At 41.6% G+C, this 13,917-nt stretch overlaps 1 protein-coding gene across 1 annotated transcript in view; it reads right to left on the reverse strand.

Moving 5' to 3' along the window:
* Positions 1 to 13,917, reverse strand: part of POC1A (POC1 centriolar protein A) — a 56,485-nt gene that overhangs the window by 15,773 nt on the left and 26,795 nt on the right. The window contains exon 9 of the mRNA XM_061347025.1: positions 13,090 to 13,200. Within this exon, the coding sequence (XP_061203009.1) occupies positions 13,090 to 13,200 (111 nt within the window). The remainder of the gene's footprint in view (positions 1 to 13,089; positions 13,201 to 13,917) is intronic.

Consider the following 13,917-nt stretch of genomic DNA (forward strand, 5'->3'; position numbering starts at 1 on the left):
ATGAAAACACTACAAGCTGTAAATGCAGCTCAGGAAGTACAGAAGAGCAAAAGGACAACAGGAAAGGATAGGCTGCCAGTCAACCTGGCCCAGATGGACTTACACACTGCTGCACTTCACCTTCCTTTTCAGAGGTTAAAGCATCCATCTGAATCATATTCACTAGACTAATTTAAACCCACTTTTTCTGAAGAGGCTGAGGAGCCCAAGTAGGTATATTTGTACTGACACTACCCAAAGCACTTCCCTCTGCTACCAGCTAACAGAAGCTTTGTGAACAAAGGGGAACGGTGATTTCATGGCATCAAGGAGAAAAACATTTGTGGGGGTTTTCACTTCTTTCAGGTTTTTCATGCCAAAATCTCCATGTTTTAGTCAAGGAAAGCTTTGCCTGCTAAGCAAAACATAGCCAGGGCTTCACAGGGCAGATGCTGGAAGATTTTACAAGTATCCTAAACTGGAACAGACACTCAGAATTTTGTTTGACATTAATTTTAGGAAGGTGCCAAGCATTCTGATGAGCTCAAACACATTCTTCATTAAAAAACTGGAAAGAGACTGCAGTGCTCAGAGGGACAGCTTTTCTGCCATAAGCACCACCTAGACTTCAGTTACAGTTCAAATACAGCAGTGACACCAGTTGAAGCTGCATTATAAAGGCAACAAGGCTGCCCCTAGTGAATGGTTAGCAGAACTTCCAAATGTGACAGTGGTAAGCATTGTTGTGGGGTTATTCAGGGAAAACTTTGCCCTTTGCAATTAACAAATGAGGGAAGTGTTGGGAAACTTTCCCTTAACAGCCAGACTACAACTTGTACTTAGCACTACCTTAATGGGCAGGCAGTACATCTGAAAGGAAATGTGCACCCAAGTGGGGAAAACTGAACTGCCCTAACACTGCAACCCCAGAGTTTGTAAGAGAGGGTTAAATCAGCCCCTGCTACTGTCCATAAGAACGGGTAAGAAAACCCTCACAGCCCAAACTACAGCCACCCTTCTCCTAATAGCAATCTGTATCATGTTGTGAGCCAGCACCAGTCATTTAAATTCTAACAGATTTTTTATAACACTGCAAACAACACAGAAATATGCCTTGGCACTGTGACAGTCTCAGCACTGATGAGCATCACCATTACAGAGACAACTGTGCTCCCATCTGACTCACCTGCAATGTAAAGTGCTGCTGAATCCTGAGGACAGGCACTAGAAACAATAACACCGGTGCAGAGGTTTCATTTATTGTAGTCAGAGTTCAAGTGCACAGTTTACTTGGCACAACCAAATCAATGTATTTGCCATTAAATATCTTATTACAACATCTGCGTGTGAAGCTCTAGGGGTATAGCAAGAAGCAGCTGAACATTAAAGGAAGAATAGATGAGCCGTTTCAGAATACAATACAGCTCTCAGTGACAAAGGGAAAACAGAAGTGATTTATTTATAGCAACCACTTAAAGACAGCACAGTGCAACTACTTGGGGGAAGGGGAAAATTAATCATCCTTCATTCCAGAGGTCTCTTACTGAGCCTCTTATGAAAACTGTTCTGGCTAAAGAGCATTCTGGCCAGCTATTATAGCACTGATAGCAGGGTAGGGGGGGAAGTATTAACTACACAACACGTGTACATCCAGAGTAAAACTGCAAGGAACAACTGGGAAAAAAAAGCCATTTTGATTTCTAAATGGTGATATTTAGAAGATATGTTGACAGGATAAGCACCTACCTGAATTTTACACCTACTAATAAAAAGTAGCATTAGTTGAGATGGACCTCAAATAACTACATCCTTTAAATTAAATCCAGGGGAAATACTTATTTTTCCATCTTTTCACCTCTCTCCACTGGAAGGGAGCAACTGAGTGATGAGAAGTGAATGGTGCAGCTCTACCTTTAAGTCCCTTTAAATCAATTTCCACAGTGTGTCTACTATTCTAAAGGGTTTTGTTTCTTCTTTAAAGAGAGTAAGATATTATTAAGAGTTAATTTTCAAGTACCTAGAAAGATTCATTCCCTTTAAGCAACACATACATCCAATGTATTCAATTCAATACGGACATCCGATGGATTAAAACCTGCTAAGTGCAATTAAATTCACTATTTTAGCTGAAGAGAATTCCCCATGAAACAACAGAGGAGCAGAAAACTCCCAAAGGTGGTGCACACTGTTTATTCAGATCTCAATTCTACTTAATCGAAATGAGAGAGAAATACCATTAAAAGTCTTCTATTTTGAGAAGTCATTTTCACCACAGGTAAAGTGGTATTTTAAATGTGCTCCCAGAGAGCAACAGTGACATCCAGTGGAAGCATATCAGCTTCAAGGTAAGCTCCACAAGGTCAGCTGGAGTATACTGGGCTGGATTGGAGGACCTGCGAAAAACTGAGAGGTAACCTCACTTCTTTGTGCTACATACAGAATCCCATTGACTAAACACAGCTCTTCAAGCACAAGCACGTTTCTCTAGCCTGGAAAAGCATCCCCTCTTTAAGGCACCACCATCATTTCTGGAGCAATGACATTCTTCAAGCCTTGCATTACTCCACATCAACTGTTCAGAGCAGCGTAGGGTAACAACCAGAAATAGGATACAAGTTGATTTAACCTTGTGAAACAATTTATAGGACTATTCATCCCTCCTCACTTCTTATTTCAGGACTCAAGTTGCAATAATGGAAGGTGATTTGGGAGGGAGGGAGGGAGATGAAAAAGGGACATGAAAAGAACATGAATCCCCTTTTATTTTTGCTTCACACCAGAAGTTGGGTTAGATATGCCACAGGCCAGAAATCATTTAGGCAGAACCCTCCTCCTTGTTGGTGTTACTAAAAATACCAAGTTAAAATATTAAAACTTGGCACCTATACAGTAATGGCCATGTTTTGCTATAGGCAAATAAATATTAAATCTGTGATAACCCTAAGAAGTAGCATAGTTAATAGGTACACCTCAAACCCCTTTAAATCCCAAGGCACTCTTGTGCCAAAGCCTAAGTGAACCACTGGCAGAGGCAGGTGAATGGAGTTAGGTTTGTGTATTTTAAGTGAAGAAGTATCACACCACCCAGCAATGCAAGCTGCCAGAAAGCAGACAAGGCTACCAGCTAATGGCCAGCTAGAGTACTCGAACATGCATGAAACAACCTGTCCATACACAGAAGGCTGCACTGGGACTGAAATACTAGCATCCTGTCTCTGCAAGTGTCACTGTTGGGCAGTCTCCTGCCAAAGCAGGTCCTCACCCTGCTCCTGCCTGCCAGAAGGGAAAAGCTGTTCCCATCCTGTGTGGCCTTGCTCTTTGGTTCACTGTCTCTTTGTCCACTTAACTGTATCCTCTGTATCACTTTTAAACCAAGACAGACATTAGTATCGTGGTTTTCCAGGTACCTCCAAGTAACAAGCATCTATGCACACAGCTAAATGCACCCAAGCTACGTGCTGCCTGTGCTTTTCAGTTGGCTTATACTGGGCACCACAATATATACCATGGCATCAACCGGCTGTTTGCCAGCCAAGATCATAGCTTTTGTGCTGTGTGATCTTTGTTTTACACAGAAAGATGAAAGAAAGTAAATTCCTGCACTGCTTCCAAAGAGGAGTGTAGCTGGCACTGGGAGGGATACAAGACTCAGTTCCTTATGAACCCTGGCAATCTGGATCACCACAACCTCAATTCAGAAAGGCACATAACTCTAAAAAAGCTATGGTTTCCAAATTACTAGTTATTAATGCAACACTACATTAATTTGGTCTTACTAAGGGAAAGTGATAAAATATAGGAAGGAAGCTTCAATTTGAGTTACACTTTCAGTAGCTAGAAAGCCCTCTACAAACCTCCAAGGAGAATGGGAAAGTTCTGCATTTATGACATTTCTACAAGAACAAGTGGCTTTCCTACGACAAGTTATAAAGGGAACTAGGACTGCCAGACACTGAAAGCCCAGTGAAAGAGTGCATGGACACTATATAATATATATATATTATATGCATATATATATTATATATCATAACTACCAGCTGTTGAAAAAAATACAGCAGGTCTGTATTCCTTGAGAAGGTAAAGCTCTGTGGCCTTCAGCATGTTACCTTTGTCTTGTCTTATTTTGCTTACACATTTTACCTCCCTTAACCAGTTCTCCCTTTCCATCAGCCTTAGTGTTGTCTTGGGATTGGGAGATATGAAGAGGTCTTCTCAAGTTTAATATGGAATAATTAGGCTTTGTTGTACAGGTCGTACTTAACTGGCTACTTTAACACTGCTTCTGGAGCAGAACAGCACCAAAAATCTCAAAGGAACAGTTTTGGTGGAAACAAGCCACTACAGGAGCAAAAAGATAAATATGAGAACCATTGGTAAGAAATAGCACCAAAACTTGAACTACTGTTCTCTGCCCCTATTTAAGATGGTTCTTGGCAAAGGCTCCCAAGAGAAAGAATCCAAACACTGAAACAAAGTGCTTATCCTCAGCCTTGGGTTAGCCAGCTACAGGTTCTTCGACACCAACAGTCTTCAAGGCAAGAAGCAAAACAGACACAGATCTCCTTCCAGCCCGCTTTTTTCATCAGAATCATTTGCCTCGTTCTAATGAAATAGGTATGTATATGCTGTGTAACATACATATCATTACATATTTATGTGTATCACTTACAGAATCATAGACTAGTTAGGATCGAAAAGGACCTTAAGATCATCAAGTTCCAACCCCAATGCTGTGGGCAGGGATGCCTCACACTAGACCATGCTGCCCGAGGCTCTGTCCAACCTGGCCTTGGCCACTGCCAGGGATGGAGCATTCACCACTTCTTTGGGCAGCCCATTCCAGTGCCTCAGCACCCTCACAGTAAAAATACAAATGATAAAAAAATACATACATGTTGTATGTATACACATGCATACGTAAGCACAGCATGTGTGTGCCTGCACAGAACATGCCCATTTGTTACTGCTTTCGCTTCAAGCCTGCATTTTAGCAGAACAGTCTGAGGTCTCAGAAGCTTTTCGAGCTGGAGCCATCTTCATCTCAGAGCTGACAGAACAGCAGCTTGGAAAAGCAAAAGAATATCAATCTTGCCTCTGTCCCTTCTCTTTGAATTATGACTCAAGCATTAGAGGAAGCCACACACAGCAGCAACCTAAGTGGGTGAATTTACATTAATTAGCCTGAGACGCTGAACTTAAAAGGCAATTTTTATTCTGACCAATAATGACTTGTCAGGACTTGCCTTATTGTTCCAGAGCCTTAAAGAACAAATCTGTTTGCTGCAAGGTGACAGAAATTGAAAGCTGATCCTCTTATTCCTACAGAAAGTCTTGTCAAACCAGAACACACAGAAACCAGTTGTAGCAGCACAGCTGCTCCCATCCACTAAAAGGCAAATCTGCTGCAGCTCAGTGCCGTCATGCTGAGCTTCTTGGAAAGCCAAGCTGAGGGTGCCTACACCCTGACTTTTCTCTCTCTTAGGTCCTTCATCAGGACCAGAAAACAGACTGCAACATGTAAAAACACTGAGGCACAAAATCAGAGAAGACATAAGCTTTCATTTGTTTGACATGTTCACCCTTTTGTCCTTACAGTGACCAGACCAAGAGGAAAACAAACCCAGAAATTTCATGATAAGGAGCAACACCATAGAGGCAAAACCCATTAGCTTGTGAAAACTTCATTTTCACACAGCAACAACAAGAAAAAAGCTGAAATAGAGTATTAGAGTGCTGGCCATTAGCAGAGGCTTCCTGGCCCATCTTCCAGAAAGGAGCTCTGCTGTTAACTGCTTGCGAGGCAGACACTCATTTAGTTGAGTGAGAGAAAACCATTTATTTTGCCCTGATGCAGCCTCACAGTCAAATTAAGATGCAGGAAAATTGGCAGGATCTACAGAGAGGCTCCACAAGCAGCACAGCCAACTGATAGAGCTGTTCAGTTCCGCTCGGATGAACTTGGCCTTCCTGATATGAAGAAACCTGGCACTGTTACCAGGCTTTAGTCTCCAGTGAATTAGAGCTGGACTCAAGCTCAGTTGGATACAGCCTTTCCAATGATGAAACCCAGCAGTTACTCCCTTGGGGGCTACCCACAAAAGGGAAAGTGCAACACTGATGCCTTCCTGCCTGATATTCTGGCTGCAACCAGATTATTTGTACCAGGGTGAAGGAGTTCAGACAGGCCTGTAAACACACAGCATAAGACCAAGTTTCTCTCTTTTTTAGCAAGAACATGCATTTATAAGTGAATGGGCAGTGTGCTCTTTCTGGCCCATGCTAGCCAGAGTTCCTACTAACCATACTACCATAACGGGAAGAATGATTATGTTCCCTGGATTCTAGGGATGCTGCAATAGGCAGGAAGAGATCAAGCAAACATTCTCAGCTAGCCAGCCTTACTCACCGTGACAGCTCCCTTAGTCAACAAAGTGTCTGGAACTTGGAGGCTGGAGTTCATCCCACTCTCAATCTCTTTTCCAGGAAGATGAGTGGAAGACACCACAGGAGCACACTTCTTGCACAGAAAGAGCTACTAGCTGCTCTTGCTCGGAGAAGAATGCGAGCGATGAAAGAAGATTACATCCTTCTGGCTCTCACAAGATGTACAAGCACAGCCTCTTCAGGCACAGGCCAAAGCAGAGACCCATCTTTGTCCACACCACAAAGGAGGCGCATGTTCAGCCTCTGAAGGTGTACATTGCTCCTGCTGAAACTATCTCCTTGCAAAACATTACAATCACATGTTGCAACAAGCTTAGGTGAGTGAGCTTCCTTCAGCAAAAGAGTAATAAAGGCCAGGCAGCTGGGGTAACCATCTGCAACTACACTGCTTGTGAAGAACATGGGGAAGAGCTCCTAAGCATCCTTTGGTCAGTTGTAGTAAGAGTCTTGCACAGCCCCATGAAGCTTCTGCTCAGACAGCCAAGCAGAGTAGAGAGCATCTTAAGCACTCATCACAATGTTGATCTTTTAAGTAAATAATCTACCTACCCACTCCAAAGGGAAGACAGTCATTTACCAAACTAAAGCCTCCTGGAGTGGGAACGCATCCTCAGAGAACCAAGGTGACAAACAGATCAGGAAAAATAATCATTTAGCAGACCACCCTTATCCTGAAGGCTGAAGGTTAGAGCCCCTGTTGTGAATACAGGATTCCTCCCTTACAACACTTAAAGATAAATAAATAGAAGGGGATGAAGGAGGTGCAAACGACAACACACACTCGCATCCAACTGCAAAGAACTACAGCTCTGTGCCTTGAAAGTGCTTCCCAGGAGGGGATTTCACAGTAAGTAAAAGTGTACAACAGAATTTGTCCATGGTAATGGATGCCAAAATTACAGATACTTACCATTTGGAAGCCAAAAGGTCAGAAAAAGAAAAGGCACATCTGGCCTATGAGTAATTCAGGAGGAATTTATTTGCACAAGGAACTAGTGGCTGACAGAATGAACTGCTGCAGTCAGCACAGAGACCTTAGGCAGAGAGCAGGAGGCACCCGAGGTCACCAAACATGAAACAGAACCAGCAAAGGGAGAGGTGGAGTCAGCTTTGGACATGCAGTTATAGGCTTCAGACAACTTTAGGATCAGACCATGGGTTCTGGAATTAGTCTCTAATCCTATTCAACAGAACTCTTTGGGGAAAATTGTCATGGAGGAAATAAACCCGCAGAAAATGTTAAACCCAGCAGCTTAGGAAGAGGCCTAAATGCCTGTCTCAACCAAAAGACACATCTGAAGAGGCACAGGCCACTTACTTGTTTAATAGTCTACTAAAGCACTGCTCTTCCCAAGCTTCGCTCTGTGAAGTCTGCTATGCCATTAACTTTCAAATTTGGTAGCTCCACAATTGAGTACTATTTAACTTCAAAGGAGCTGAAGATACTTAAAACATTTGTACTCTTGAATTTCAAAAGAGCAGAAATAATTCGTGGCAAGGGAGCGACAGAGGACAACTCTGCACCTCTGCCCATGTCTCCTGAATTGCCCAAAGAAGGGATTACCCAGTTTTGAGTCTGTCTGCACATCCACTCATATAAACAGTTCTCTCAGAGTCCTACCAGGAGCTGACAACTAAGCTGCTTATATTTAAGTTATATGGTTGCAGAATTCACAACAGAAATGGCAAGAGAAACACTTCCCCATCACCTGTAAGCTTAAGTTATGCTGCACCTATTACTCTCTTGCCAGGATACCCTTAGTCTGAGAGGAGCAAACTACATGCATCCCTTGCTATTCACGCGTTTTACAGCCTTCTGGACATCCGAATCTCCCACTCCCCCTGTTAAAGACAGCTTTGTCTTTGGGGTACCACAACACAGGTTTTAAAGTATTTTCCTTCAGACAGCTGTAACCGCATGTACGAAGCCTTCCTTGTATTTGGGAAAAACACCACCACCAAACCCTCAAAATAAAACACATTATCTGCCCTTTCTGGAGAGAACAAATTGGATGATGAATGTTTTTACAACATCAGATCTGTGAACATGTCTTTTGATCTGATCGTACACAACTCTTTATACAGACAGACCTTTACGCTTACAGTTTACTAATCCCAGGGCAAGCATAAAGGACCGTATTTACAAAGTCACATAGAAAATCCATACCTCCTATTCTGACTTTCTTTAAGGTCCTTACCACTCCATACTGCAGCTTAAAGCACAAATTTACTCTTACCACATAGCACTTGTATTTGCTTCAATCTAGAATCTTACAAGATCAACATACAGGACTGTAAGACTTCATTTCTTTCCATCAGCTCCACATAGCATGCAGCACGAGCTCTTGCCTCCACTGCAGTTTTCAAGGCAATTATGCAACATTTAGTAGCAACAATTGTTAGCTTGTAATGTAAGAGTAAGCAGCTATTTGAAAGCTACCATAATTCTGATCTAACATTTAAAGTCTCACATTTACACTAACAGTGGCAATTCACTTCTGACAGCTTCAGTGTTTGTCTTCATCACGCTTTCCTGTCTGTGCTTTTACACCACAGTCATGACTTCAGTTCCTGCTCATCATGAGCTTCTCTTCTGTTTTCATCAATCCTTGCACGAAGCAGTTTTACTTTTAAAGCAAGCCTTTTATTTACAGAAAACACAAGCAGGTGGGCAGAGAACTTTGAAGTTCATGTCTATGCTGCAAACAAGCCCAATACCCTGATTCATAATGAACTTTAACCAACTGCCTGAGAAACCAGCATCTACTAAAGGCTCCAGTCTCCCTCTGCCTACGGAAGGGAAAATTGGTTTAGAGCACATTTGTTTACAAGTTTCACCAACCTTGATGATGTTTCATGCCTCTTCTTTCCCACAGGTTATTTTGGATTCTTTTTCCTACCATTCATTTTGATGACAAACTGGTTTTGATGTCTGTGTTCAGTTATTCCTGCATGTTAGTCTGACTCTCCCCATGAGAAACCAGATACTGAACCAGTGATTTTAGAGGGCCCCTGTTTTGTTTAGTATTTGTGCTTTCACAAGGATGAAGAGAAAAACTACACAAGAGAGCACAAACTCTCCTTGGAAAAACAGTCTCCCTGACTTAACGTAAAGGGTGAAACTGATTAAAGAGGTGTCAAGAAAAGCATTCATATATTTTCAGGGTACCCAAACCAAATAACCTCTGTGCCAGTTTTAAACGCAGTTACCTCCCCAGACTTTTGCAAAACCTGAGTATTATTCCAGAAGCAGAATTCTGGCACGCTAACACAGCAGCAGAGAAAGATGAAGCAGCTTCATTTTTCATGGAAGTGAAAGGTGACCTTGGCATGAAGTCAAGAGCTACAGGTGGCAGTTTCAAGTCTGATTTTGATGGGAAAAGACTGACATCAACTACACAAAGTCCACCAAGTATTTCGTTATTAAAAAGCAAACATTTTGCTCAAAAGAAGGAATTGAATCTAGAGTGAAATTGAAGTCTTGCAGTAAGTTGTGGCAGTGACAGTACTCTTAAAAAAGCCCAGCATTAACACATTTCTAAAAGGTAAAAGTAATGAAATTAATTTGAAAGAAAGAGAGTACTGCTGCTGCCCAGAGAGATGGTGGATGCAGCATCCCTGGAGACATTCAAGGCCAGGCTGTATGTGGTTCTGAGCAACCTGCTCTAGTTGAAGATGGCCCTGCTCATTGAAGGATTACTGGACTAGGTAACCTTTGAAGGCCCTTCCCAATGCAAACTATTCCATGATTTTATGAATGGGCATCGCAGAATAGTTATCATAGGACCAAGACTTCTCTCAGGATATACTTAAAATAACAAACCAAGCCTTCTTCAGAGATACCTGCTCTTGTTAGCAACAAAGCACATTTCCTATCAATTCTAAACTTCACCTATGGCATTCAAAACAAGAATACTCTCAGACTACACTGTTTATTCTTCTCCTTCTAGCTTCAGCAATTACAACTGCCTTTATATTAAAACACTGCATTCCTAAAGCTAATACACAAGGATATTGAGTATTAGTAATATTTTACACTCCCATTCTTATGAAGTGCACTGCGCTCTTAGCAGAGCCCACATATAAGCTCTACACAATTGTTCTTGTATCAGGCAGCCACAGTACAGCTGATACCACCCCAAAAAAATAGACTCTATTGGCTTTGGCAGCACCAGACTGTGGTACAAGACAAAACAAAATGAAATTCCACTCCTTTACTGCAGGACAGAGCTGCATCACACTTTCAAGGCAAAACAATGCTCTTAACTGCATAAAAGACCACATTGTAGAACTGCATCAGACTTAGTTGACTAAGACATTGGTCTTAGTTTTGCCAGCTAGCATCCAAGCTCACCACTGCAAGCACCTTCAGCCCTGCTTCTTAACTAGGAATAATTCTACCCTTGAAGGCAGGCAAATGTTTAATTCACACGTTTCTATTTATCCTCGTAGCTAATTTGGCAGATCTAGTGGAAGCACCATTTGTGCTATTCAGGCCAAAAGATAACACCATGTTTGCCCAAGAAGTAAACAGGAAGGAAGAAGCCCAGTCACTACCACTCGCTTTGATCTTCTGTAAGTTGCACATAACACAGGAACTTCCCAACACTTTTTATATTCAGGTAGTACTGCTGGGATCAGCAGCTCCTGTGCTGCACACCCAAGCCAACGGTTGCATTAGGTTGGCAGTTCTAAATACTCACTCCTTTGAAGTAATATAGGTCCCCAAAGCAAAGTATGCCTCTTCCACGTGAGTCAGCATGGATTCACTTTGCCCTCTGCAAAAACACAGCACGTGGTCCAAACCAGTATATTACCTCAAAGAATACAGTGCCCTGTTTCCCACAGGCTCAGAGCATGAGTGGAACAACCCCTTGTCAACCAATACCACATGATACAGATTTGCCTGTCAGCAGCACAAAAACAGTTGGTCCCAGCAACATCTATTAGAGGTTCTGCCAGGTAAACCCTCTTCTGCAGGGAAACAGTTTTGTCAGAGTGACAAACACTCATCCTGGTTGGTCACTGTTCAAGAGTTTTGTTCAGCAACTACTTTCAATGCACGTCTTAAGAGGTTCTACAACAAAGAACTAAGTTTTAGAAGAGCTCTGACACTTTCTTCCTTTCCTTAAATTACCACTGGATAATATGCTTTGGTAATAACAGCAGTGTAGGTGGGGTAAACGTACCATTATCTCCCATTAGTGGACACCTTGTCTACACTATTTAAGCCATTCCTTGGAATGTTGGAAACAGAAAGTATTTCTTCCCATAAAGGCTTTCTTTGTGTCCACTTATTTCAGCACAGAATTATATTACACATACCTTATATTAAAGCAGACAAAGTTAAAAGTTACTCCAGTTCAACAGGCTAATAAACAAAGAGGTCATTGGACTGTTAGTTTCACAGCCTGCATAACTTTAAAGTTAGAACATAGGAGAAGGAAAAGGAAGAAGTCAGGTTTAGCAAAAACTAGCCAAGGATCAATAAAGACTTCCACCTCCTCATTCCTTCTGTGATTGCTTCTTACCATCCTCTCCCACCCACCTAGCACTAGCATCCTCTGATTTTGTTTGCTTTCTTTACAGAGCACTCCATATAATAAAGCCTCTTTAGAGCTGCAGACTCAAATCCTGTCTGTCACAAAATACTACAACTATTCCAACCCTCCAGCAATGGACTGAAATCATGTTAAATAAAAATGCTACTATGCTTAAGATAGAACATGAGTTTATCCCAATAAAGATCTAAGTTGATAAGATTAACACTGCCACCGAGCAAGAGATGTTGGCTAGAAGCTTACCTTTTAACTGAGGCCACGCCACATATGCGTAAACCCCTGGCTAACAAACTGCTTTTCAGTTTACAGCTTATGGTGAACATGATGTACCAAAAACCAGCCACTGGTGTATTTCAGAATCCTCTAGGTATTCAAATGTATCAAAAATATCCAAAGATAGGCTTCTGCATTTTGACTTGTTGAAGTGAAGCATCACCATGGGCAAAAATTATAACTCATATGAGCAGTAACTTGAAAGGGTTACTCTCATACTTTGATCAGTGCATCATACTGAATTACTCACTTGGTGGATTTAGCCATTCGGTACAATGAGAACTCAGATGTCTTTTAATACATGGTTCAGGGAACAGATATGAACTAATTACCTCCACACATTTGGGAAAGAAGTTCCAATACAATACATCACCTATTTCTCATGCGTGGTGTCTATGCACAGAGACTTCTTTTGTCTTTACTGACCATCAGTGAAAAGCTATAGCAAACAGTACCCATTTTCAGACTGACACCAGCCTAAAGGATTCACATCAGCTAGAAAAACTGACTTCAGCTGTTACTCACATCTCTGCTCTTTTTGTGGACTGTCATCCAAGCCTACCACACAATTCTTTAACAGAGACTGAAATTAAAGAAAACATATACATACACTACATTTATTTCCCTTTTAAATATCTTGTGTTTCTTTTCCTGAAGCAAGTACAGTTAAACTACACAAACAATATGAAGTTGGTTAAAAACACATCTTGCAGCTCAAGTAAATACCAAAGAAAGATGGCTCTATAGTTCATCTTTCTAGCTAAGTCACAGGCTTCCTAGCTACAGGAAGGAACTCTGCACCATTTCTGTGTTCAGAAGTATGCTGACCTACCAGAGCTTGATGGGTTCCATCTTCTGGGACCATGGAACTCGTGCCAGACTTCTGGGTTTTCAGTACATCACCATCATCTGCCGCATCCAAGTTAGTCTTCCAGACCATCACCTGCAGAAGAAAGCTAATGTCCATTAAAACTTTCCATCTATGTTTGCTTAAAGGTCAATTTTGTCAAACCATCACAGTCAGCAGATGCACACAGAGTTTATCTAAGAATGCACTGCCACTGATTAAATTAAAGATGTTATTTTTAAATATGCTGCTGAATACACACATAGCACAACCGTGTTCTCAACGTGTAAGTGACCTCTTCCAACACTTTTTGGGTCAGGAACATCATGAAACTAGAGCAACCTAAAGAACTTCAAAGCAACACGCAGAATAACACCATTAAAACCACAAATACATTAAACTACTATGCTTAGTATTACATAGTTACCAGCCACACCACAAACAACTAGTCAGTTGTTTATCATGAGATCCATTCCCAGGAAAAGCAGAGTTTGAGACGTTGAGACAAGTGTTAGAGATCTCAAGCTAGTTTTCCAGCTGAACACCAAACTTCAGTTCCACTTACAGGCATATTCTCTCCATAATGCAGTATTTATTTCAGAGAAGAGAGGCCTCTAACATAAACCACTTCAGCATATCAACAGCAAACGTATGGAATAAAATCCTTAGCAGTGACTCCATGTCTAGAAAGTTTAAGAGGAATCAATGTATTTCAGAAGTCTGAAAGCCACCTACGAACCTGGCAGCCCATCTTGGCTATCAGAAATGTGTTTATTCTTCACTTGCAAGGTTTCATCCCTACTTTGTGTGAAA

Source organism: Neopsephotus bourkii, unplaced genomic scaffold (genome assembly GCF_033783945.1).
Source record: "Neopsephotus bourkii isolate Nb327-2 ecotype Australia unplaced genomic scaffold, CSIRO-AGI_Nbou_v1 NB_284, whole genome shotgun sequence".
NCBI classification, from domain to species: Eukaryota; Metazoa; Chordata; class Aves; order Psittaciformes; family Psittacidae; genus Neopsephotus; species Neopsephotus bourkii.